This window comes from Borostomias antarcticus (genome assembly GCF_949987555.1).
Source record: "Borostomias antarcticus genome assembly, chromosome: 13".
In the NCBI taxonomy this organism is placed as follows: Eukaryota; Metazoa; Chordata; class Actinopteri; order Stomiiformes; family Stomiidae; genus Borostomias; species Borostomias antarcticus.
The window spans coordinates 747,188-775,110 of record NC_140246.1 but is presented as its reverse complement, the minus strand read 5'-3'; the positions used below and the strand labels follow the sequence as shown (position 1 = coordinate 775,110).

Below are 27,923 nucleotides of genomic sequence, written 5' to 3'. Positions count from 1 at the left end.
CTGTAAGAGTGAGAGTGGAGCCTCGTCACCTTTCCGCCGCACCCAGCTCCTCTGGCCTGGAGTAGGGGAGACGCAGCTTACTGGTGTCTGAGATGAGAGGAGACGGAGCCTGGGGTTAGAGACCACACACAGACACACAGACAGATAAAGAGCCAAACCCGTGATGTGGAGCTTCCTACCCTGCAGCCAGCGGATCTGCGTGGCGGGGCCGTAGCCCTGCTCGTTCTTGGCGGCGATGCGGAACACGACGGCCGGCCGGTTGGGGGCGGAGCAGTCGATGTCGGCCTTGGCCAGGCGGGCGGGGCTGACCGTGCAGGAGGTCTTAGTGCCGCGGTAGATCCTGATGAAGGCCAGCTGGCCTGGAGGCTTGCTGGAGCGGCTCTTCTTCACAGCCAGGTACATGGAGTACTCCAGGATCCGCCCAGAGGGCGAGGAGGGGGACGACCATGTGATGCGCACCGAGTCGTTGGCCTGGGGAAGAACAGGGGGGGGGGGGGGGGGGGGGGCACGTGATTCATTGGGTGGGAGGAAATTAAGTACTTAAAAAATGATGATTCATTGGGAGTGTATCATTTGTCATTGTTGTCTGAAACCTATCAAACGTGACCTATGCCTGTCTCAACTACAATTGTAGCTTCTTCTTCGTCGTGTGGGTTAGGTGTTGTGTCCTCTCCTCCCCAGGCTCGAGGCCGAGGGGCTATCCTTTTATCACCCCGAGCATGGGTGAGGGGTCATCCGGGCTATATATCCGGGCACATTTCCAGGAGCTATGTCACCTTTTTCGTCATCCAAAACCGTCAGGCAATGCATTCCGTTGGGTGTTCGGTATATCAGACAGTCCTGGATGACATGGTCTGCGTTTTGTTCCTCTGCGCCACACTCGCACACCGCGCAGGATACCATGTCCCATCTGTGCAACGATGAGCGGAAGCGTCCGACAGCCGATCCGGAGGCGATTAAGCCTCACCCACAGCGGTCTAATTCCGGGGTAAGTCCATCTGGGGAGGGGAAGGACCGGCGGCCAGGATGAAATCACAGAGTCTGGAGGTGTTTGCCTCCCACTCCGCACGCCAGATGTGGTCTGCCCATCCTGCCTCACTGATGTTAAGATCTCTGCATTGCTGCAGGAGATCCTGTGCAGCAGACACAAAAGGGTGTCACGACTTGAGATGTCGGGGAGGCTCCGCTGTTGCAGTGAGCCTGTCGTGGAGCAGGTGGTTAGGCTCCACGGCCCGGCGGGCGAGACATGCTGTGGTTGGTGTGCGGCGGAGGACAGCGGGCTGGCTGCCTGCGAGGATGGGAAGGTTGTCCACAGAAGTGGGACGCAGGCATCACGTCACGATGCGCAAGGCTTCGTTGATAGGCGGGTCAATGAGGTGGGTGTGAGCGCAGCGGCACCAGACCGGTGGACAGTATTCACTTGTCAAGTAGACCTGGGCTAGGGCTGCCGTACGCAGTGTCTTTGCCCTGGCGCCCCAGCCTGATCGGACCAGTCGCCTCATCAAGACGAGCTGTTAACTTGTGCAATGACTCCAGGTGTCGGCGGAACGTGAGCCACCTGTCCAATGTCACGCCGAGATATGTTGGTTCGGCGCTGTATGGCAGGAGTGTTCTGTCGATGTGCACTCGGAGCTCACATTTGGCTTCCTTGTTTTTAAGGTGGAAGGCCGCCAACACCGTCTTTGCCTCGCTGAGCTTCAATCTCCATTTCCGGAGGTATGCTGCTGCATGTCCTGGCTCAGTGTCTCCTCCACAGCCTGCCAGTCTCCAGCTGAGTACCACCACCATCGTCTGCATAGGCATACTTCCTGGAGACTGTGGTCGGCAGGTCGTAGGGGTAGATGTTATAAAGGAAGGGGGCCAGGACAGATCCCTGTCTATCCCTGGCCGTTCTTAAGGCGTCGCAACCTGCTTCACTGTCCGCTACCGGTGGTGAGGGTGAAGCTGCGGTTTCGGACAAGCTCCATGATCATGCCGACCATGTGCCTGTCTGGCAGCAGGCGAAGCAGCTTGCAGGTGAGGCCGCGGTGCCATACGGTGTCGTAGGCAGCCGTCAGGTCTATAAAGACGGCTCCAGCCTTCTTTTTAGCCGAAAATCTGTCCTCGATGTCTTGAGTCATCAAACTGACTTGATCTACGGTCAATCTCCCGCGTCGGAACCCGGCCTGCTCCTGTGGGAGCAGCGGGTCGATGATTGGTTCGACGCGGGTGTAGATGAGACACTCGAGGATCTTGAAGGGGATACAAAACAGAGAGATGGGGTGGTAAATCTTGGGGTCCACTTCAGGCTTGTTCGGCTTAGGGATCGCGACAACTAGGGCTCTTCTCCAGATTTTGGGGATCTTAAGTTGCCGCAAGCAGGAAGAGAGGAACGCTCTTAACCAGGACTACAAGGCAGGCGCGGCATGGAGTATAAGCTCCAGGCAGATAGAATCAGGCCCCGGAGCTTTCCCTGGCTTTACATGCTGGAGGGCAGCAGTGAACTCCTCCGGCGTGAATTCACCAGAGATGTTACCGCCGCTAGGAGTTTTGGCCTTCCAGAGATCAGACACTCCTTTTGCCACGAGACGTGACGATTTGCGGTCTTTGCCCTCGTCCCTTTTCACAAATTGTGATGCGATTTTGTTTGCAGAGATGGGGCAGTGACGGGGGGAGTGTCTAGACCTGGCAGTGTGGTTGTTAAGGATGCTCCATGCCTTGCGGCTGGAGTGTGAGAAGTCGATGGAGTTAAGAAGTCAATGGAGCCTCCTCCCAGCGCTCCTCTCCTTCGGCTGAGTCTAGACAGCAGGGCTGAGGCAAGTCTGTCTGACTCTGCTCCTGGGGGGGCCCGGAGGAAGGCACAGTAGACTCTCACGCTCCGCATCCCAGCACAGTTTTTAGCTATTGCGACGTCTGTGTGGGATGGATTATTTGGCCGCTTTCACCAATATGCCGCAGAGTTCCCGGTACGCCTCGGTGGTGGAAGGCACCTCGTGGATCTATGGGTAAGGAGGTGGTAGCGTTTCCAGCTGGCCTTTCAGAAGTTCCATCGCTTCACCAGCTCGCTCGGGATGAGGTCCACGAGTTTAGGCATGGTAATCAGCGATGGTCGATGTTGGGACCGCGGGAACTTTCCTAGCACGCGTCTTTAAGGGAGCCGGTTATCAATGCCGACGATCACAAAAGCCAAGTCAGGATTCGTCCCAGTTTTCCAGCGACCTGAGACAAAGCTGGCTGCGCCTTTGGGATCGTACAGCAGGGCTAGGCTGTTGTTAGCTACCCAAGCAGCCAGGCTTTCTCCGTCGGATGTATTGGTGCTGTACCCCCAGTCCTCGTGCTGGCAATTGAAGTCGCCAGCATAGAGGCAGGGGTGAGGGAAGACTGGGAGACGCACTGGTGGGATTCGTGAGGGCAGAGGCTTGTAGACGTTGACGATTTTAAAGCTGGCAACGTCCACGCACAACCACTCAATCTCCGAGCCAGTCAGGGATTGGTCGACATTTCCAGTTCAACCTTTGATGGACGAATTCTGGGTTGGGAGTCGGCAGGCAAGCTCCGCCGGCTGCTCTCCCCGCCTGTGGCAGCCAAACACCAGCCCAGCTGGTGGCCCTCAGTTGGCAGACTTTGCTTCACGTGCGGTGGTTAATAGCAGCTACTGACGGGGGGCACCCATGAAAGGTATCTGCCTCGCCCCCTGTAGCTGTGGTTTATCTACTCAATCTCACATCTCCCATTCTTTAATGACCAATAAAAGTGTGCTAAAGCAGTAAGAACTGGTCTTAGGTTTAGCATTTGCTTGACTCTGCCTGGAATGTCAGGTGGGTGGGTTTTGCATTTTCTCAAACGGCCTATTGTTTTTATTTTGAAAGACACCCATACACACTTATCTATTTAACTTAACTGCAAAAAAAAAATACTGTATATATTATATACTCTAATCGTTGCATTCTTATAGACTTCACTTCTTTATTATTTTTGTGTGAGTATACTTTACATTTTTACTTACTTTACTTTTTACTTACACACTTGTACACTTAGGAGGTAGCAATAACATTTCACTGCACATCATACTGTGCTATGGATTATGTGTCAAATAAATTGACTTTGACTTGTGCTATGGATTGTGACAAATAAACTGACTTTGACTTTGATTTTGACAGCAGAGGGCGCCTCAGGGAAGCCAGGCTGGCAGGTCTTGATCTTGCTGGGGGGGCTGATGTCTCCTAGACCACAGCTGTCGATGCCTGCGACGCTGAGCCTGTAGGTGAGCTCAGGGGCCAGCTCCTGGATCGGCCTACCCTCATAGTCCTGGGGCCCTGGCAACTTCTTCTGGACCTGTGGAGGTTGAGATAAAAGAATAACTAATAATCCCACTATTGATCCCAATATCTCAGTATTGTTGGGGCATCGTGGATATAGTACATAAAATACAACACAGAGAGAGACACTAGTGAACATTTTTTTGAGCGTGCAAGTCTTAAATGTAAGACTGTAGTTGATTAAGTCTGAGAAAGTATGGGAGCAGTCTTTTCTATTCAATGGTGTGGAGAGCTGACAAATCTCACAACGTATTACAATATAAGTCAAATATTTTTCAAAATGTGTTTTGTTGTAATCTTATACCAAATCCTATGATTGTTTTCTTCCTGTAAAACAAAAAATCTCCTGAGTGCTTACGTCAGCATTGCAAGCGCAAGGTCAACCAATAATCTCAGGACCTCCGCCCATCAATCAACGCTACAGTATCTATCAAATCTGTCTAAAGTTGTTATAACCCGCCAACTTATCAACATACTGTACCAGTCAAATTCCTCTAAACATTATGTCCCACCCCTATAGCCTGTTTGAGTCGGAAATACGTCAAACTAACATCTAACCATAGTAACTACATTTAGATGATCTCAAATGTTCATTTCAGATGGACTTTAACCATAGCTAGCGAGCGTAAGCCCCCAACACTAGCCCTAGCTAGCTACTTACATTAGCTACTGGCTAACAAAGTTAATGTCTGACTGTTAGCTGGCGAAACATTGAATCTCTAGGTCGTTCATGGACAGCCCTCCATCTGCATGTCCCGTCATCCCGATCCTCCATACATCTGGTTAGCTCGCCAGTACTTTCCGCCCCTGCGTCTTTCTTAAGGATGTCGACATACATTAGTGTGGGACGCCCTTGTGATCGGTGCCCGTGTGTCGGCTCCCACATCACCAGTTTGCTGGCTGGGGGCTCCCAGTGTCTCTGGCAGTGACATGCCAGCCTCATTCTCTTGACTGCTATTTTCTCACTCACCCTTGGTGACCCCCCATACAGATTCTTATTGGTAACATGCTTGTTCTTGTTTATGTTACTGCACGCAGCATTCTGGTGTAACATCAATCTAGGGGTTTCTGCAAGGTGGGCTTCAGGGTCCAGCATTCACAGCCATATACTGTAGAAGAATGGACTCTACCGTTGCATAGAAGAAGCTGAACTTGATTGTTGGGAGAGGTTGGAGTTTCACACACTGGAAATGCCCTTCAGAGCCTTTCATGCAAGCCCCTTCCTCACTTTAAGGTCTTGCTCAGACGAGTTGACCCATGAGTCCAGGTATTTTAAGTCATTGACTTCCCTCCTTTTGTTGTTAGAGGTGGGTGGTCTGAGTCCAGGAGGATGATGTAAGTGATGACTTTGGTTTTCTTGGAATTTAGCCGAAAGACCTTGGATTAATGCATGTGATTGATAGTGCACGGCAACGCTTGTCACTACTAAAGTAATATAAAAGCAAGATAATAACGTGGCATACTCTGTCTCCACTCTGCACAGGAGCTCCTGTTCGGGCTCCACATGTACCTGTAGTCCAGGTAGTCCATGTAGTCGCCCTGATTCTCGCTTTCCTCACTGACGAAATGGCCCAGGTGCTCATCTAGGCCCTGGTCATCTCCTGCCTGGATTACTGCAACTCCCTCCTTGCTGGGGCCCCGGCATCAGCCATTTAATCCGTGGAATTTATCCAGAAAGCTGCTGCTCACCTGGTGTTCAACCACCCCAAGTTCTCCCACACAACTTCCCTTCTCCATTGCCTACGCTGGCTCCCAGTAGCAGCTCGCATCCAGTATAAAACTAGGTACTGGTACTAGTCTACAGGGCAATGAAAGGGACAGCTCCCTCCTACCTCAGGCCATGGTCATTATGCTCTTAGTCACTTGTTTTAGAAAGAAGATGCACTTTTCTGGCAAGTAGTAGTACACTGACTTTTCCTAATGCAATTATTGTCGCTTTGGATAAAAGCGTCAGCTAAATGACTAACGTAACGTAAGCAATGCATTACCTTCTTTCTCCCACGCAGTGGAACTTGGACGTTTACAAACATTCCCGATCTGTAGTCAAACATTGACACGTCCGTATCCAAGACTTTGGCAAGTTCAACTTTGCTTCTCACTCGTTCTTTCTGTGGACTATAAAACACATTTGAGTAAATAAAACATTCATTAACATATGGGTGTAGGACGTCATCTAAAAGCTGTTACTGTGAACTTATCTTAAGTGTGTGCTATTTTAAGATAGCCTAGCATTTGAAAAAAATCTGTAATCCAGTTGGTCTACATCCACTCTGTGGCATCAAGAGACTGTTATATGGACAGCACACCCACATTGCACGTTTCTATTTAACAACACTGCATATTTAAAATTAAAGTTGGCCCATGTTACACCCCTCCACCAGATTTCATGAAGATCAGTTTTTGCATAATCCTAGTCCCAAAAATGAATGGAGGTGAATGGACAAACCAAGAAACGGCTCATGGACCCGCCCCGTGATTCGGATCTACTCCAAAATGTAATGGGTTCTAAATTGACCCATGCTACACCCATCCACCGAGTTTCATGAAAATCGGTGTGGTAGTTTTTGCGTAATCCTGCAAACAGACCAATAAACCAAGAAATAAATTGCACCAATAAATAAATGCACCAACACACTACCGAAAACAGGACCCCTCACCCTGTGACGCTGTCTCTGGGCATAGCTAACAACATGGGTGTCCTGTCCACTTCACTGTTGAAAGATTAGCCTTCAGGTGTAACCGCCCTTGGTCTTAATAAAGAAGTAAGTAGTAGAAGTAAGGTGAGTGATTTTTTTTTACCTCATATAATAAATGTCTGGCACGCCCTCACTGCGACCTGAACCACGAATAACCACTTTCCGTTTCCAGCCCTCTCCAAGTGGGAACCAGTCCTCCCAGCCCTCATCAGGGAGTCGTCTTTTCCTTTGATCCCTGAAAAGGAATGAATTGGGGGGGAACAGTTGTAAACTCCCGCAGTCTTGCTCTAATCTGTCAGGAGGATGGATTTTATCAATACAGTATCTTGACACCTGTAGTCAGGGAATATTGTTAAAATGAGCCAAGTGGTTATGGGTACCCCACCTTTTATTAGTGAAAGTTGAATTTAAACATTTTGAAATACTAATAAAGTTACTTTTTAACTTACATTTTCATCAATTTTTCACCAAATTTCTTCTTTTTTTTACCACCAAAGAATGGTTTTGGTTTGAAACAAATGCTTGCAATCGATTCAGAATCATGAAAAACCTCTCACAAGCTACTTAAGGCAGAACGAAACATTTAAATTTTTTCCCGGATAAGGTTCCAGGTACCAAGGTTATGATAGTTTTGCATTTTTCATTAGTTTTCACTTTTTGTTTTCAGTTTGTTTAGTTTTTTTTTTTAAAGCAGGTTTGCTAGTTTAGTTTTTATTTTTGGAAAATGCTTAGTTTTAGTTTTTATTAGTTTCAATATTCGTTTTTTTTCCTGCACTAGCCTCGTGATCTCGCGAGCTCACATTGTTTCACTCGGTGCAAAAGAAACCATCTGCCGCATGTCAGCTTACTTCTGTGTAGGAGTGCAGCTAAAGAAAAAATGGAGGATAGATTTCATATCCACCCAAAATACTAGGCTTATATATGAAATAAAAAAGACTAAAACTAAGGACATTTTCTCTATAATTTTAGTTTATTTTAGTTAGTTTTGTAAACACACAATACAGTTTTAGTTAGTTATCATTTTTTGTAAAGCCTAATTTTTATTTTTATTTCAGTTAACTAAAATGTTTTTTCACACCTAATTTTTGTTATTTTGTTAGTTTTTGTTAACTATAATAACCTTGCCGGGTACCAACTTTCAGCAGCTGTCACGGGGCGCCCTGCAGGAGTTGAATTTCAACTTTTTGAAATGTGTTAGTAGACACTTTTACAAACACATTGGTGAAGACATTTCTTGGTAAGGAATTTGTTCCCAGATTTGCCAGGTATTTGATAATATTCCCTGACTAATGACCACTTGGGATGCACCAATTGCACTTTTCTTGGCCGATTCTGATTCCTGATTTTTTTTTAAGAGTCACCTGCCGATACCAGGAAAAAGCTTCATCATTGTGATCTTTCTCAGATAGGCTACAGGTTTCTGATCCAACTCTGATAGGCTACAGGTTTCTGATCCAACTCTGATAGGCTACAGGTTTCTGATCCAACTCTTATAGGCTACAGGTTTCTGATCGATCTCAGACAGCCTACGTGTTTCCCCATGTGAGAGTGGAGCCTCCAGTCCTCACCTGTCTGCAGCACCCAGTGCCTCTGCCTGTCTGCAGCCCGGTGTGGAGGAGGGGGGACCCAGCTCGCTGGTGTCTGACATGAGAGGACACACCACAGGTCTGTCTGGCCTGGAGGAGGGGGCGGGGGGACCCAGCTTACTGGTGTCTGAGGTGAGAGAAGACAGAGCCTCTGCAGGGCTGTCTGGTCTGGAGGACAGGGGACCAAGCTTACTTGTGTCTGAGGTGAGAGAAGACAGAGCCTGGGGTTAGAGACCACAGACACACACATACTGTAGACACATACAGACACACACACACACACACTGTGCGGAGCGCCCTACCCTGCAGCCAGCGGATCTGTCTGGCGGGGCCGTAGCCCTGCTCGTTCTTGGCGGCGATGCGGAACACGACGGCCGGCCGTTTGGGGGCGGAGCGGTCGATGTAAGCGTTGGCCAGGCGGGCGGGGCTTAAGGTGCAGGAGTTCTTAGTGCCGCGGTAGATCCTGAGGAAGGCCAGCTGGCCTGGAGGCTTGCTGGAGAGACTCCTCTTCACGCCTTTGCTGGCGCGGCTCCTCTTCACGGCCACGAACACGGAGTACTCTAGGATCTCTACACCAGGGGGCGAGGAGGGGGACTTCCATGTGACACGCACCGAGTTGTTGGGCTGGAGAGAGAGAAAGCAAGAGAGCACCATTTTTCGGTGCACCTTTGCTTTTTAAGCAGACTTAGGAGCTAGCAATAACATTACACTGCATACATCAAGATTCTTGTATAAAATGAGTATGTGACAAATAAACTGACTTTGACTTTTATTTTGACAGCAGAGGGCGCCTCAGGGAAGCCAGGCTGGCAGGTCTTGATCTCGCTGGGGGGGCTGATGTCTCCTAGACCACAGCTGTTGATGCCTGCGTCGCTGAGCCTGTAGGTGAGCTCAGGGGCCAGCTCCTGGCTCGCCCTGCCCTCATAGTCCTGGGGCCCTGGCAACTTCTTCTGGACCTGTGGAGGAGAGATTAAAGGATAAGTTCACTATATTGGACTTTAGGGCCTATTCTCAGCCGGTCTTACATGAACCTGACACGTAGACTATAATTTCCCTGATTGCCGCAGTACTATGCTAGCTACAGTTGTTCTGCCGGCATCCACTCAGCTACAACAAAAGTCAACTGGGCCAGAGAGACGTTTGTACTTTTTCCACGATAAATGTGCTTATTCAGGATGGGAAACAGGGTGCAATCTCACCAGTCTCAGTATGCTCTCCTGTGAAATGTAGCTGTAACAAACCGAACGTTGAAACAAAGGTTCTATTTGAAACTATTTCACAGTAAACTTCACTTTCACTTCTGCACTAGGCTACGTTGTAGAGACGGGGAGGGTTGCTTGAAAGGCAACGTCTCACTGGCCCCATTGACTTCCAATGTAGCCGAGTGTGTGACTGACTCTGGAGACTGATCCTGGGATCAGTCTGTGATGGACTGACTGCACACTCTCCTCTGTCCATCCAGCTGGACTCAGAGGAAGGAGACTGGTCCCTCTGTACTTTCTAACACATCATGATGGGTTTCGAAATACAAATTCAGCTTTGTTAGAAGATGAGGACGGGGGGTTGGAAGGGATTTTAATCAGAACGTATTTAATTACCTTCCATCTCCCACGCGATGGGACTTGAGCATTCACAAACATTCCCGATTTGAACTCAAACATTGACAAATCCATATCCAAAACTTTGGCAAGCTCAACTCTGCTTCTTAAGCGTTCTTTCTGTGGACTATAGAACACATGAGGGTAAGTAATGCACTCTTTAACATTTGGGTTTAGGATGTCAGCTAAAAGTTATTACGGTGAACATGATATCTTAAGTGTATGCTCTATTCAATACATAATAATTTTCTTCTTTTTTTTTTTTAAACCAATTCAATTCTACATCTACACAGTGGCATCAAGAGACCGTTAAATAGACAGCACACCACGTTGCACGTTTCACCTGATCAAAGCTGCAAACATTAAAGTGGCAATTATTAAGCTCCCATTGTTTTCTATGGTTGGCCAGACACTGGTATCATTCTTCCGGCAGCCAACAGCAGTTGACATTGTCGACCAAGGAGAGATTTTGATTGGTCTCTACTTTTAGCTGCGACTAGGAGTTGGTATACAGAAGCTCGCTCCGTCGGTTGGTCGACAAGAATGTCCACAAAAACTGTTTCTGGCTGCAAATGCAGACACAGCTGAAGGTCTACATGTAAAAGTAGGAGAAATCTCGATCACAAACGAGCATGTGCAGTAGGCCGAGGTGTTTGAGAGCTAGCGCCCTCACAGACTGAGCTACCCTCTCACAAAGGAGACACATCTTCACCAAGAAAAGACTTAACAACATGGGTGTGCTGTCGATTTTACTTTTGAGCGATTAGCCTTCGGGTGTAACCGGCCTCGGTCCACATAAAGTGTAAAGTACGTTACCTCATGTAATACACGTCCTGTAGGCCCACGCTGCTACCTGAACCACGAACCACCACTTTCCGTTTCCAGCCCTCTCCAAGTACGGACCAGTCCTCCCAGCCTTCATCAGGGATTCGTCTTTTCTTTTGATCCTTGACAAGGAATAAACTGTGTGTGTGTGTGGGGGGGGGGGGGAGCTGTGTTATATAGTGTGTAAACCCCCCCAGTTTGCAGTCTTGCTCTAATACGTCAGGAGGATGGGTATTAATGCAGTGTGTTGACACCATGACACTATTCACTTAAAGCCCCAGTACGTGAGTGAAAAATAATACATTTGTTTTGTTCTGGTCAGTCACTTAGTGTTGGTGCGTAAGGAAAAAAATTTCCCATTGGAACTCAAGGAAATTAGGAAATAAAACATAGATCGAAGACATCCACCCAATCCACCCATCCGTCCATCCGAAACGGACATTTTGGCTCCTGAACCCAGCCCAAATGCATGGAGGTCACTGGGCGGCCATGTTCAGGCAGCACTGTGGCACCCCCGCAGGTTCGAGCCGCAGGGGGGCGGTTTGGTGCACTTGGGGCTCTACCCCCGCACACCCAAGTCCAAACCCTGTGTCTCTTGCGCCCCCACACAGGAAGCTGACTTCGCGCAAAGGTTTGTTTTGACTATGTGCATGCCCGTGCGGGACATGTTTAGTCTTGCTGCGTTTGTAATATCAAGACCTTTTGACCGTTGCAATCCCTTGCAGCACCCTCTGGTGGCTAGTCGGTGAAGTGCATGGTCGACCCTACGTACCCCTATACCCTACGCATGCACCCCTACGCTTTCTGACATTATAGTTAGATAACTGCCCATTGGGGCAACACTGACGTGACAATGAAACGCGGTGGGGCTATGGGGCGAACGGCCGAACTCTAGGGGGTGCTGTTGTATAGCAAATAACCTAAGCCTGGTGACCCGAGATTAAAAAACCCAGGCAGAATTGTATTTACTTTTCAGTAGCGGACTGGGCCTTTAACAAGTGGATTTGAGTTCAATATGGCTTGCAATATGGGGTTAACATAACTCACAAAGAGTAAAGGCCAGGGAGAGGGTACATCGTTATCTACATGTTTCCTCATGAGAGAGTGGAGCCTCCAGCCCTCACCTGTCTGCAGCTTCCAGCTCCTCTACCTCTTCAGGGCTGTCTGTCCTGGAGGAGGGGGGGCCCAGCTTACTGGTGTCTGACATGAGAGACGACAAGAGCCCGAGGTTAGAGAGAGACAGAGACACACACACACACACACAGACAGATAAAGACCCAGACCCAAACAGACCCATACCCGCGGTGTGGAGATTCCTACCCTGCAGCCAGCGGATCTGCGTGGCGGGGCCGTAGCCCTGCTCGTTCTTGGCGGCGATGCGAAACACGACGGCCGGCCGGTTGGGGGCGGAGCAGTCGATGTCTGCATTGGCCAGTTGGGTGTAGCTCACCGTGCAGGAGGTCTTAATGCCGCGGTAGATCCTGACGAAGGCCAGCTGGCCTGGAGGCTCGCTGGAGCTGGAGCGGCTCTTCTTCACAGCCAGGTACATGGAGTACTCCAGGATCCGCCCAGAGGGCGAGGAGGGGGACTCCCAGGTGATGTGCACCGAGTCGCTGGCCTGGGGAGGGAGATGGAATGGCCCTGGAATGTCAGGTGGGTGGGTTTTGCGTTTTTAAAAACAGTTAGATTTGTTATGTACTTGGCAGTCTATGGGAGAGTAGAGCACTACCCCACCTTGGTAATTTTGACAGCAGAGGGCGCTCCAGGGAAGCCAGGCTGGCAGGTCTTGAACTCGCTGGGGGGGCTGAAGTCTCCCAGACCACAGCTGTTGATGCCTGCAACCCTGAACCTGTAGGCAAGCCCCGGGGCCAGCTCCTGGCTCGCCCTGCCCTCGTAGTCCTGGGGCCCTGGCAACTTCTTCTGGACCTGTGCAGGAGAGGTTATTATTCCCAATATCCCAGTATTGTTGGGGCATTGTGGATACAGTACATAAAATACAACACGGAGAGAGACTCAAGACAAGAGCAGGTCTCAGGTGAACATTTTTTTGAGCGTGCAAGTCTTAAATGTAAGACTAGAGTTGACTGTGTTTGAGAAAGAGTATGAGAGCAATCTTTTCTATTCGACGGTGTGAAGAGACAGTTTCAAATGCTGACCGACCTCTGTACAGTGACTGGTGACCGTTGGTTCCTGGTCCTCCTCGGGTGGAAGATAGTAGCGAGTGACCTCAGAAAAGAGTGTTTTGAACACACCCACGTCGTACCACACTAAGTCCTCTGGCTTGTCCCCAGGAACCTGCTGGACAAACAAGACACCAAGGATGTTTGGTTCCAGTTATTGTTTTATTTGTAAAAAATAAAACTGTGATTTGATCTAATGTTTCTCTTGTTGTCAGTACTCAGCACTGGGGGGCGAGGCAGACACCTTCTCGTGGAGCCCCCCATCAGTAGCTGCGATTAACCACCGTAAGCGAAGCAAAGTCTGCCAACTGAGGGCTACCACCTAGGCTGGTTTTCGGCTGCCACAGGCGGGGAGCACAGCCTGGCTCCCAACCCAGAATTCTGCAGCTCAACTCCAAAGGGCTCACCCCCAGTAAGATCGACGTCATCGAGCACCTGGCCTGCACCACCAAGGCGCTCGTCATCCTCCTCCAGGAGACACACTGCGTAACAGCAGATAAGCTAGTTCTACCAAATGTCGCTCTAGCTGGGTCTACCCTAAGCAAGAAGCATGGCCTCGCTACGTTTGTCCATCAAATGTTGAACTGGACTCTCGTTGACCAATCCCCAACTGGCTCAGAGATCTGAGTGGTTATGCTTGGATGTTGGTGGCTTCAAAATCGTCAACATCTACAAGCCTCTGCCCTCGCGAATCACACCAGAGTATCTCCCAGTCTTCGTCCACCCCTGCCTCTATGCTGGCGACTTCAATTATCAGAACGAGGATTGGGGGTACACCACCAATACATCCGACAGAGAAAACCTGAACCTGTCTGCTTGGGCAGCTAACAACAGCCTGGCCCTGCTGTACGATCCCAAGGGTGCAGCCAGCTTTGTCTCAGGTCGCTGGAAAACTGGGACGAATGCTGACTTGGCATTCGCGAGTGTCGGCGTTGACAACCGGCTCCTTGATAGACGTGTGCTAGGAAAGTTCCCAAGGTCCCAACATCGACTGTCACTGATAACCATGACTAAACTCATGGACCTCATCCCGAGCGAGCCGGTGAAGCGATGGAACTTCCGAAAGGCCAACTGGAAACGCTACCGCCTCCTTACCCATAGATCCACGAGGTGCCTTCCACCACCTAACACCAACAACGTGGACGAGGCGTACCGGGAACTCTGCAGCATACTGGTGAAAGCAGCTAAAAAATCCATCCCACGCAGACGTCGCAAAAGCTACAAACCATGTTGGGATGCGGAGTGTGAGAGTCTCTACTGTGCCTTCCCCCGGTCCCCCAAGGACCTTAGTCAGACAGACTTGCCTCAGCCCTGCGGTCTAGACTCAGCCGAAGGAGACAAGAGCGCTGGGAGGAGGCCATTAACTCCATCTACTTCTCACACTCCAGCTGCAAGGCATGGAGCATCCTTAACAACCTCACTGGTAGGTCTAGACACTCCCCCGTCACTGCTCCATCTCTCCAAACAAAATCGCATCACAATTTGTGAAAAGTGGGACATACGAGGGCAAAGACGTCTCATCATGCTTGTGGCAAAAGAAGTGTCTGGAAGGCCAAAACTCCTAGAGGCGGTAACATCTCCGGCGAATTCACACTGGAGGAGTTCGCTGCTGCCCTCCAGCATGTAAAGCCAGGGAAAGCTCCGGGGCCTGATTCTATCTGCCTGGAGCTTATACTCCATGCCGCGCCTGCCTTGAAGTCCTGGTTAAGACCGTTCCTCTCTTCCTGCTTGCGCCAACTCAAGATCCCCAAAATCTGGAGAAGAGCCCTAGTTGTCGCGATCCCTAACCCGAACAAGCATGAAGGGGACCCCCAACTGAAGAGTTACCACCCCAATCTCTCTGTTATGTATCCCCTTCAAGATCCTTGAGCGTCTCATTTACGCCCGCGTCGAACCAATCATCGACTCACTGCTCCCACAGGAGCAGGCCGGGTTCCGACGCGGGAGATCGACCGGAGATCAAGTCACTTTGATGACTCAAGACATCGAGGACAGCTTCTTGGCTAAAAAGAAGGCCAGAGCTGTCTTTATTGACCTGACGGCTACCTACGACACCGTATGGCACCATGGCCTCACCTGCAAGCTGCTCCGCCTGCTGCCAGACAAGCATATGGTCAGCATGATCATGGAGCTTGTCCGAAACAGCAGCTTCACCCTCACCACCGGTAGCGGATAGCGAAACAGGGTGCGACGCCTTAAGAACGGTGTCCCCCAGGGAACTGTCCTGGCCCCCCTCCTTTATAACATCTACACCTACGACCAGCCGATCACAGTCTCCAGGAAGTACGCCTACGCAGACGACCTTGCGCTGGTGTACTCAGCTGGAGAATGGCAGGCCGTCGAGGAGACACTGAGCCAGGACATGCAGACACTAGCGGCATACCTCCGGAAATAGAGATTGAAGCTCAGCAAGGCAAAGACGGTGTCGGCGGCCTTCCGCCTTAACAACAAGGAAGCCCAACCTGAGCTCCGAGTGCACATCGATGGAAAACTCCTGCCATACAGTGCCGACCCAACCTACCTCGGCGTGACATTGGACAGGTCGCTTACATTCCGCCGACACCTCGAGTCACTGCGGAAGAAGTTAACAGCTTGTGTGGAGTTGATGAGGAGACTGGTCCGATCAGGCTGGGGCGCCGGGGCAAAAACACTGCGTACGGCAGCCCTAGCCATGGTCTACTCGACCAGTGAATACCGCGCACCGGACCGGACTGACACACCATGTCAACCAGGACTGTCCAATATATCGGACACCCAATGGAATGCATGGCCTGACGGTTGTGGATGACAAAACGGTGACATGGCTCCTGGAGGTGTGCCCAGATATATAGCCCGGGTGACCCCTCACCCAGGCTCGGGCGGTAAAAGGATAGCCCCTCGGCCCCAAGCCTGGGGGGGAGTCAAACATCGACACCCACCGGAGAACAAGAGTAATCAGCAGCTCCTACCTGGCTTGGTACAGAGTTGGTGTCTGAGGAGAGCTTTTCGCTGGCAGCCTCTTGTCCTGGGGAAGACAGATAATGGCCTTGATGACTCACGAAAGGATTATAAGCGACAGTCTGGTTATTCAGCTCTCCAGCTGGCCAGCTTGTAGTTGTTACCTGGCTGGTGTTGAGGTGAGCCGTTATCCACTGCATCTAGGTGCCCTGATGTCACAGTGTGGTCACATTCCTGTCCTAAAGCTAGAGGTCATAGACAGAGGGTCAAAGGTCAGGGGTCAGAGGCCTGTGTGTACCTGCATAAAGAAGGAAGTGTCAGTGTGAGATATCCACATTCTATCAGGAACTGCACTGGGAGCCAGTGTAGTTCCACTGAAGTGGCTCCTTGTGCTCCAACCAGTCACGGTGTGTGATGTATCCATCTTCATACCTTCCCTGCACTACACTGGGCTCCATACTATAGAGTTCCTTCCAGACCTACTACAGACATGTGTGGGTGTGTGTGTGTTCCGTGTTCATATGATCCTTGCACTACACTTGGCTCTATCCTCCAGCGATCCTTCAGGACTTACAGGCCTGTGTGCACGCTGCTTCCTGGGTGTTTCCCCCTGTTCCTGTTCTCCTCCCCCCCTCTGGGGCGGCGGCACCCTCTGACCCCTCCAGGAGGGTCTCCCGCTGCCGCGTCTTCTCCTGACCTGCCCCTGCCGTGGGGTCACCTGGGGCTTGGAGGGCATCTGGGGGAGAGACAACACGACAGTTTTACACCAGTTCACAATGTGCTAACCTTTAAAAAAAAAATCCCTTTTGTGATTTAGTTCTTCCCATCCACATCAATTTTGAAACTCTTAGACTCTAGACATTGCAAATGCATTATGCTCTACAGCTACACAATCTGCCAGTGCAGTAAGTCTAACAGAAGACCTAAAGATGAAGTGCTACACCCCTCCACCAAGTTTCGTGAAAATCGGTCTAGTAGTCTTTGCGTAATTCTGTTAAGGAACGAACCAAACAACCAACAGGGGCGACCAAAAACATAGCCTCCTGCTGGGGGCGTGTCACGGAAGCAATAACAATAATTAAACAACCAGAGAATGCATAGCGGAGTTTTTCAGTGGAAAATGTTTTCGCTGTTCTTCCGACTGGATTTGGCAAACATTTTGCTACACTGCTTGGCTTAAGGAGTTTGTTTGTCAAAGCAAGTACTCCTGGCAACTGTAATTGTTCTGCGCGGCTAGAAGTCCATCGCAAAAAGGATTTTTTTTTGCCAAGGAAGTCTGGTTTCAAGGATACTTACTACTCTCACCCGAGTCCTTCGGGTTACTCTCCTGCTCTCCTGTGGTGGACGGAGCCACTGATGAGGTTGGCGAATCAGAGGATGCAGTGGGAGGAGCTTGAGAGGGGGGGACGGGCTGAAGTTGGAGGAGGTAGCACTCTGCTGCAGGTAGGGGGCGCCAGGCCACATGGAGCATATTGATGGTGGATTTTACCAGTAATACTGCCAATGCGGTGGTCGGTCGTTCTGAAACACAAAAAGATGGAGATGTAAAGAAACCTAGCTCTGGAGTGAGATATTGTTAGAATTAGAAATACTATATACTATAATAATAGACAATTAATAAAATGGTCCTCTTTCTTTCTCTAAAACTGTGACTACTGGTGGCAGGTGGTGCTGTTGTTGAAGGCCTTACTGACGATGACCGGTACACACAATCAGTCCACTTACCCTCAACAAACGTACTTATTGCAGATCGCTTTGGATAAAAGCGTCTGCTAAATGACTGAAATCCAAATGCAATGAAGAAGAACATTATTCTCCACCAGGATGGAAGATTGCCTTTGGCTCCATCAATTAATATCATAACTACGCTGACACACACCATCATCCTCTCCTGGTCTCACCGGTCTCCAGGTACCACAGGTCCTTGCGGCACACCTGGTTGTTCCACATCTTCCTGTAGCCGTCGCGCCCGCTCCAGATGTACAGGCGGGAGCCGATGGTGGCAGCGCAGTGACCGGCCCTGGAGCGGGGAGCGTTGGCCGGAGTCCCCTGCTCTGACCCCTGACCCTGCTCCACTGGTCCCAGGCTCTGCCATGTCATGGTGTCTGGAGGGAGGGAACCAGAGGACAGCCGTGGTCCGAATGCTTCTTTGAAAGCGCATGGGTGCAGGTGAAAGAACACGTCCACGTGCCCTTGAGCAAGGCAGTTCAGCTTGGATATGTGAAATGACTAAACTCAGATGTAGAAGGAAAGGCTTGCGTTACTGTACCTAGGTTGAGAGCAGAGAGGGAGTTAGTGCAGGCCCATTCAGCTTCTGAGGAATCAGACTTCTCTGTCTCCGTAACAGGTATCCATCCCCCGAACACATACATCCTAAACACACACACAAGGGTCACTGGGATAATCTGACGTGATACACACCGAAAACTATGTTAAATGTCATCAATTACACTTTCGGACACATCAGTGAAGCCAGTACTTGTTTCCTATGACGTTGGCAGAGTGAAGGCTTCTGGGTAACGGAGCAGGTCCTTTGGTTTGAGGAGAAGACCATGTCATCGACTCTGAGAGAGAAACAAAGAGAGGTCTTTAGTTTCAGGTGAAGACCGTGTTACTGACAGAGAGAAACAGACAGAGGGGAAAAATAGGCATGGAGATTAATCGCCCATTGATGCATTTCAGTGGGGACTTTAGCTAAGGAACGAAATACATTTTCCCATTCATTCTCTATGGGGGCGGTTCGATATCTATATCTCGGGTTCTGGGGGGATATAATGGAAAGGGGGAAACTATGTCATGGCAAGTGCATTTTGAACAGGCATAAATCGTAAAGCGAAATCTTATCTACAGTCATATCAATAGTTGGTTGTTCAACAGTGGAAACGGGGTTGTAAGAATTTATTCAGTTATGGCTGCGGATGGATGGATGGATGGATGGATGGCATCCAGAATGTATTCATATCCCTTCACTTTTTCCACATTTTATGTTACAGGCTTCTTCCAAAATGGATTAAATTCATTTTTTTCCCTCAAAATTCTACACACAATACCCTAAAATTAAAGTGAAAGTTTTTTCAAATGTATTAAAAAAAAAAAAAAATAGATCACATGTACATAAGTTTCCGCTCCCTTTGCTATGACACTCAAAATTGAGTTGGATGGAGTCCAACTGTGGTTAGTTCAATTAATTGGACATGATTTTGAAAGGCGCACACCTGTCTATATAAACTCCCACAGTTGACAGTGCATGTCAGAGCACAAACCAAACCATGAAGTCAAAGGATAGACCTTTCCTATTCAGGCAGCAAGTTCCGCCCCTCCCTAGTTACTGTTGCTATGCCCCACAAGCTTTGGAGCAAGTTAATAAAATGTCCACTGAACAACACATACCTGATGATTCTCTCAATGATTCCTCACAATATTGCTGTATGGTTATTTGCCAAATGCCACTACTTTGTCTAAGAGAGTTCTACAGAAAGGCCTTAACTATTTTACACAAGGATATCCATGAGATTTGGATTCGGGACGGAGCAGGTGACAACATATGAGTTGATTCTAGGTGTTGGCGATGTATGCAGACGACACAGACACCTCACAAACTCCAGATTGAAATTCATCAAGACAAAATCGTGGAGTTACTGTACATCAAGCACCTAACGTTACTAGCTTCGTAGCTTTTTGTGTCGGCGCTGCTGTAAACGGATGTGTGGGGGGAGGTGTGGAGTATCGTGCAGCTTGTTTTCTTACAACATTATGGTACAGCAGCCTGCATGCCTGTTTTCTGTATGTTTTAAGAACCATTTTCTTCAAACTAATGTCTAATCTATGAACACAATGTGGGACAAGCTTTGTTTGTGTGACATCAGAGGTGTGGTCTTCAGAATTAAAGCAACCTTACTGGTTATTATTCTCCGCGTGTTTGACAGGTCGGAAAGGTCTATTGTCTGTAGACCTCCGAGATAGGATTGTATCAAGGCACAGATCTGGGGAAGGGTACAAAAAACTGTCTGCAGCATTGAAGGTCCCATCGACCCATTATTCATTAATGGAAGAAGTTTGGAACCACCAGGAATCTTCCTAGAGCTGGCCGCCCAGCAAAACTGAGCAATCAAGAGAGAAGGGCCTTGGTCAGAGAGGTGACCAAGAACCCGATGGTCACTCTGACAGAGCTCCAGCGTTCCTCAGTGGAGATGGGAGAACCTTCCAGAAGGACAACCATCTCTGCAGCACTCCACCAATCAGGCCTTTGTGGTAGTGACGAAAAGCCACTCAGGCACGACAGCCTGCTTGGAGTTTGCCAAAAGGCACCTAAAGGACTCTCAGAACATGAGAAACAAAATTCTCTGGTCTAGTGAAACCAAGGTTGAACTCTTTGACCTGAATGCCAAGCGTCACATCTGAAGGAAACCAGGCACCGCTCATCCCCTGGCCAATACCATCCCTACGGTGAAGCATGGTGGTGGCAGCATCATGCTGTGGGGATGTTTTTCAGCGGCAGGAACTAGGAGACTAGTCAGGACTGAGGGAAAGATGAATGCAGCAATGTACAGAAAAATCCCTGATGAAAACCTGCTCCAGAGCGCCCAGGACCTCAGACTGGGGCAAAGGTTCACCTTCTAACAGGACAATGGTAAATGGACTACACTTATATAGCGCTTTTCCACCTTAGCGGCACTCAAAGCGCTTTACAATGGCCTCTCATTCACCCATTCACACACACATTCACACACCAATGGCGGTAGCTGCCATGCAAGGTGCTAACCTGCTCATTGGGAGCAATTTGGGGTTAGGTGTCTTGCTCAAGGACACTTCGACATGTGGACAGTCGGAGCTGGGATTCGAACCACTGACCCTTCGATCACTGAACGACACACTCTACCAACTGAGCTACAGCCGCCCCGACCATAAGCACACAGCCAAGATAACAAAGGAGTGGCTTCGGAACAAGTCTGTGAATGTCATTGAATGGCCCAGCTAGAGCCCAGACTTGAACCTGATTGAAAATCTCTGGAGAGATCTGAAAATGGCTGTACACTGACCCTCCCCAGCTAACCTGATGGAGCTTAAGAAGAATGGGAGACACTAGCCAAAAATAGGTATGCCAAGCAGGTAGCATCATACTCAAGAAGACTTAAGGTTGTAATTGCTGCCAAAGGTGCTTCAACAAAGTATTGAGTAAAGTGTGTGAATACATATGCACATGTGATATTTAAGTGTTTTATATTTTTAATAAATGTGTAAAATTTAAAACCTTTTTTTCACCTTGTCATTATGGGGTATTGTGTGTAGAATTTTGAGGGAAAAAAAGAATTTAATCCATTTTGGAATTTGGCTGTAACATAAAATGTGGAAAAAGTGAAGATATGAATACTTTACAGATGTACTGTAGATAAACCACAACGGACCGACAGGCACTTGCATGGGGGATCACAAGTAAGCATTTCACTGAAGGCTTCAACAAAGCATTTCATTCTACTGTGTACATCCCCTTAACCTCAGTCCATAAGACAAGCTCTACTTCATATGACAAACTACATTAGGTTTTTATATCCAAGCGCCTCAGTGAGTCTACCCAGGTCAAGCTGCCAGAGGTCATCGAGGCGATGGCCAGCCATTCCTCCATAGATGTAGAGTTTGGGAGAGCCTGTCCCAGTGTAGGCCACCGAGGTGTGGGACTCCCTGGCCGAGGGCCCCCTGCCCTTGGTCTCTGGGATGGTCCAGCCCTTCACCCCCGACATCGGCCTCAGCTCCAGCTCATAGAAATCATCCAGGTACCTAGAGATGTGCAAAACAAATATAGAAATCATGAGGAATCGGCAAGCAGAACCTTCATTGTGATTGTGTGTTATTGTGTGTAGCTGGTAACCGTTTGAAACTGGAAACCCTGGTTTATTTGTCTTTTTTTAAACTGGTCTAGAACTCCTTGCACCACCCGAAATAGAACATGCATGGTGGTGCGAGTGTGTTACATCAATCTTTCTAAGAATTGTCAACCCACACTCTAGTAGTAGTACTAGTAGGTCTTTATTGATCCATGGGGAGAAATGGCACTGTTAAAGCATCAACAGACAAGGTGTATAACAGTAGACAGGTTCCTTAGCATTGCTAGGTGTGCAAGATTCCAGTGTCAGTCAAGTAGGTAAACATGGCATGTGTGTAATGTGCATACCCTATCCAAGGAGACTTCCCTCTGAGCTGACAGCAGACTGGCAACTCTCCCCGAGGGCAGCCTACCTTATAACGTTGCGGTTGGGGTGCTCGCTAACGTTGGCCAGCCCTCCGAACAGGAAGCACTTGTTCCCAAAGAGCGTGAAGCTGTGTCCGAGGCGAGGGCAAGGTGGAGGGCCGTTCCTGGGGGGTCGGGGTTTCAGCCTCTTCCAAAGCCAGCGGCTCGCCTGAGAAACATTGGGTCAAAGGTAATGTCCCTTCAGGACTACAGAAAACGTCCAGAGACAGCTTGGGAGTGTGTGGGTGCCTCACCTGCAATTCATACAGGCTGTTGCTGTATTTGCCAAACTCCACCATTCCCCCAAAGACCAGGATGCGTGTCCCCTCGCAGGCAAAGCCGTGAGCAGCACAGCCCGGTGGGATGTCCCCCCTCACCGCAGGGAGAAACCACTGTTTGGAGACTGGGCAGAAGCAAGCTTTTCAATAACTGCTAGGTCCTATTCGCTAGCGACAGCTAAGCCCACCTCCCTGATGCTGAAGCTAGCTGGCTTGCACGCCATCAGCAAGTTGAAAGGGGCAGCTCACTATGTGCCCTCACAAAATGCATGGGCAATTCCCTCGGATGCATGAAATGTGTTGCTTTCTAGCTGACTGGAGCTCTAGCAAGCAAGCAATCTAGTTGACTGGATAACTTAGCTTAGCTTAGGTTAGCTTACCTGTGTTGTAAACATGGAGCTCCTCCGCTATCCCTATCCCCTCGTTTCCACCTCCAAACACGACAATCAGTTCCCGAATAGCCGCTGCTCTGTGTCCGTGTCTAGGCCATGGGACTCGTCCAGTAAATGACTGAACTCTTTTCCATAGCGGCCCTTCGGTAGCCATGTTCCCGGGAGGAACCTTGTCCGCCGGGGTTTGGTGGATGTTTCCAGTAGTTTGTATGAGTTTGATAGGCGCTCTGCTGCTACAGCATCCATCTGCAGACCTGCAGACCACAGCAGCCTGACGCGTGATGTGCCCGGAAGAAATGGGCGTGGTCACGGGAAGTGCGCCAGTGCGCATGTCACCATGTAAAATGAATCTGGGAATATGAGTTTGGGATGTACAAATCTGAAAGCATCTAATAATGAGTGAGGACTACAAAAAATATTAGCTAAATGTAAATTATGTGTTCTACCTCTTGGGGGAAATCTGTCAACAAATCTGGCGCCTCATTGAAGTCATCACCAATACTACTACTACTACTACTACAAATAATAATAATAATAATGACTATTATTATTATATTATATCTTTATTTGTATAGTACCTTTCAAGCAAAAATTGCGCAAGGCGCCGAATAACAATAATCTTAACCGAACAAAATCATAGAAATAGTACAATATGGATAACAGAGACACAATATACAAAACAATATATACAAAATACAATAATATGAAATAGATAGACATAGTCACCCATGATCAGATAGGATAAGTAGATGAGGATGATACTGATAGACTGATAGATGATGGATAGTATAGTAAATTGCCAGTTTGGGAACCTTTAACTGTCTGAGTACCTAGGACTGGTATGAGGAAGTGATTAGCACTGATAAGATAGTACAAGGACAAGCGATTACAAGAATTCCAATGTACCTGTACCCATACTTGTTACACATGCCAAATAAACGTTCTATTCTATTCTAATGTTGGTAGACAACTCCTGAAGGAGTGCATTACAGTGGTTCTATGAAAACTATAAACATTAACTATTTTAGCCAACAAAACATCAATTTGAATAAGAATTAAAACCCAGCAGATTTCTAAGCCCCATCTATCCCTCTTTCCAAAGACATGTAGGGGAAACAGAAAGGGCTGTATGACCTCTAGCTCTTACCCCGGCTTCTAAAGAAAAATGGACCCAATGATTTAAATCTTGATCATTCAAAGAGTAGTTTTTGACTTCCCCATGTATGTCTATGAGAACGAGCACTGATCGCTGATCGACGCCCACGTCACGGAGCAGCCAATCACGTGCTGAGCCAGGTTAGTTCCCACAGCTGTTAGTGTCTCAACCACCTGGATATTAAGTGGAAACGCTGTCACCATTATGTCATAACGGGACATAGGCTATGCATGGGACATTTATATATCCTTCAGGATTATGACTTATTACTTTTTAATTACTTATTATTACTTATGGATAAGTAGACATAATTTCTCTAACTTCATGTTCACAGTAGCCCCTACGTCTGTGCGAATGGGATATATAACGGTATGAGTGTGTATTTGTGTGTGTGTGTGTGGGGAGCTACAGTTTCCTGCCAGGGAAGGAACCCCTCCAGGAAGCTAGACTTGGCCTCCAACACACACACACACACTCTCCCACTCACACACACACACACACACACACACACACACAGGTACTTTTGCATGTTAAAATGCATACTTGTGCATGTGCCACACTCACAGAATAAATTAAGTATTTTTAAGATCCTCCAACAATGTTCATTATGCACAAAAGTAGTAAGAAGCCTAAATGTCAAAACAACATGAACCCACAGAAAAACAAGACAAAGACATTTTATAACAGCACATACAGCCTGTATAGGACTGTCAAATAAACAGTGTGTGTGTGTGTGTGCGCGCAGGAACAGGAACCCCGCCCTCTGCCAGGGCTGGAAGGTGACCTCAGTTGGCCCAAGAAGAGTTGTTACTCTGTGGGAGTCAAAGAGACCCACCACACACACACACACACACACACACACACACGCGCACACACGCACGCACGCACGCACACACACACACGCACGCACGCACGCGCGCACACACACACACACACGCACGCACACACACACACACAGCATCCTCCAGCTTTACTCGGTGACATTGCAAATGAGGGCTTGGTCACCCTCAATATATTTCCGAGCCTAAATAAAGGTTATGAATGAATGAATCCTCCTATCTAGTGAGCCTTCAGGGTCTGGTATTTGGTCTTGTGGTTCTCATCCTCTCATCGATCGGAACTCCCTTAAAACTTGGTAATCCGGGTGATGGGCATGTGATTGCAGGATGGAGTGGTGCCATGGACATATTAACGTTTGAGAAATATTCAGAGTCGTCTGGATTACTCTGCGCATGTGTGCTTTTGTCAGACAAGCAGAACTGTCAAGTGTGTCCCTCAGAACTCAGACTGAGTTCCGAATCGCATACTTCTACTTCTTACTACCAGTACCTACTACAGCTGCCCTTAGAAAGTACGTACTTTGCAAGCAGTAGGCATCCAATTGGGAAATACTACCTTGTCATAACATTGCGCCTTGAAATTTGCCCCCATCCGTCGCTGTCCATAACGCAACATTCGTCTACAGCTGTCACGACTCGCACGTAATGCACATTTCCGTTGTGGGTCAGAATAGCCAGAAAAGCCTGCTGGCTTGCATACTGCAAAATACGACCGGATGCAGTAGGACATCCTGGTATTTTTGCCATACTGCATGTGGCATACTATGTATTGGGACATACTACATCCTGTTTTGGCTTACTATATAGTAGGGTAGTATGCGATTCGGAACACAGCCCGAACTTGTCTTTAGTGTGCAACGGTGAAATCAGTGCAACACTAGTTCTCCTGCATACGTGTTCCTCTTCTGAACACTTTCTAAGCCATCTGTCGGCTATTTCACCGTTTAATTGATTTTCACCATTTCAACTTTTTTTAGTTCAGATTTGCATGCTTATTTCTGCTTCTACTTTTTGAATTGACATCTTTCATACTTTTTAAATAATTTAATTACTAAATTACTTAATTTCATTGTTTCATTTCAAATCCATTTTGGTGGTGTACAGAGCCAAAATGATGAAAACTGTGTCAATGTCCAAATATTTATGGACCTAACTGTATATAGTATGGAGTGAGTTTAAGGAGGTGAGTGAAACCCAGATGAGTTGTATAAACTCCACAAGTATAAATGTCCGGCTGCATCAGCAAATAGCTAAGTTGTCGGTGGTGTAGACCTAGACTGAGATACTGTCTGAGAGCAGTCAGCCTCTTAACACCCTTATCTGGTCACAGTGAAATTACTGTACATTAGAAAGACAGTACCAGACCCTCATGCAGCAGAACCCAGTAAATTGTACCATACAAACCAACCATAAAGATGGACAAACATAGCAAAGACAAGAGAAAGTAATCAAAACAATTCAATCTCAATTAGACAACTTTCTTACCACCTCATATCACCACAGTAATGATATCCTCAATCAGTCTGTACGATATATCTGACAATGTGGCAGGTTTATCCAATCTGAAAAAATCTCAACATCACAGATCAAAAACGTCAAAAGAAAAGTGGTTTGATACAGTCTGCAGACATCTGAGAAAAACCCGGATAAAATACAGTTCTGATGATTGAAAGACCCATTTTGACCTGACCCATGGAGCTTGACCGCCACCAACCATGTCTAATCCGAACAACAAGTGCGTGAGTATCACAGGAAAACCCTTCTTGGAATTTAAAACCTCTCAATGTGTGTTTGTGTACATGGCTGTTGTCAGAAGCTTCTTACAGTGGAAAAAAGTCTCGGCTGCAATCAATCTACTGTACAAGATTTTTTTGGGATCAAATCTGGAATGTCAATAAAAGTCCAGTTAATTCCTCTCCTTTTTAAATGCCCAACATTTGCGTACCAGTAGAACAGGTTTAAATACATACATAGCTGTAAACTAGATTGTTATGCATCCCTACAACAAAACAGAAATGCTAAAACACAATTCTCTTCTGCAGGGCTCATATTAAGACGTGAAGAGGGAGGAGTGAGTGACCGTAGTGATTTTTTTATAAGATTGGACAATATGGAAAAGGGCATCATCCTTGTTCCTTTGAAACACATCCGATGGCCTAGAGTAGTCAGTCTGTAGCCTGGCATGGCTATCCTGACCACGTGAGCTCACATTCTGCTTCCCAGGGATCAGTCTCGACCTCGTGAGACCAAACTGATTTTGCTAGCTCGCATTCTGTTTCTCCCGCAAATCAGTCTGGATACTCTCCGTAGAGATCTGTTTGGGCCAGATCAGAAAACGTTTATTAGTGTTGGTTCTAAGGTGATTGAAATCTACTCTGGACAGGTTTAGGTGTGATGACAGCGAGGAGCTGTTTAAGTCGGTGATAGACAGATGGTTCATCCAATCACCTGCCAAGTATTTTTGAAAGTGCCTGCCCTTTTCCAAACAGTTTCCAATGGAGAGTTCCCAGATGGTTATGCAAAGCAAACCATCTGGTGCGTCAGGTTACTGGACCTTTCCACATCCACATCGATTTCCAGAAATTACAAAATAATGGGCCAATCAGAGACTGTGTTTTGACTGTTGCCGTGCTCCCCAGTGGGGACGCAGTCCCTGATTGGTTCTTGGTGTGAAATGAAATGCATGCCACTGGCAAAAGTCTCCCGAAGCAACGAGCAGTGTAACGTTAATGTTAGCAGAATAAACACAGCCATACGTGCAGTTATTGCATAAGTAGACTCAATAACAATAATGAAACAAGAATAAGAGTATGAACTCGCGGAGTTTCTCGAAATAAAATACATTTTCGCCATTCTTCCGACTGGATTTGACAAGTTTTATTACGCTGGCTGAAGGAACTTGCCCAGGTAAA

At 48.0% G+C, this 27,923-nt stretch overlaps 1 protein-coding gene across 1 annotated transcript; it reads right to left on the bottom strand.

Moving 5' to 3' along the window:
• Positions 1 to 25: 25 nt before the first annotated feature.
• Positions 26 to 23,170, bottom strand: LOC311316726 (host cell factor 2-like; the record flags this gene model as incomplete). Its single annotated transcript, XM_084447655.1, has 21 exons — positions 26 to 87; positions 180 to 471; positions 4,120 to 4,314; positions 8,583 to 8,779; positions 8,883 to 9,204; positions 9,342 to 9,536; positions 12,154 to 12,203; positions 12,324 to 12,621; positions 12,738 to 12,923; positions 13,164 to 13,298; positions 16,132 to 16,187; positions 16,285 to 16,365; positions 16,770 to 16,856; positions 17,426 to 17,641; positions 18,022 to 18,225; positions 18,390 to 18,493; positions 18,600 to 18,684; positions 21,693 to 21,895; positions 22,355 to 22,515; positions 22,601 to 22,749; positions 23,005 to 23,170. 21 exons carry the CDS (start codon positions 23,168 to 23,170, stop codon positions 26 to 28), a joined length of 3,444 nt encoding a protein of 1,147 aa, XP_084303781.1.
• Between the last annotated feature and the right edge of the window lie 4,753 nt (positions 23,171 to 27,923).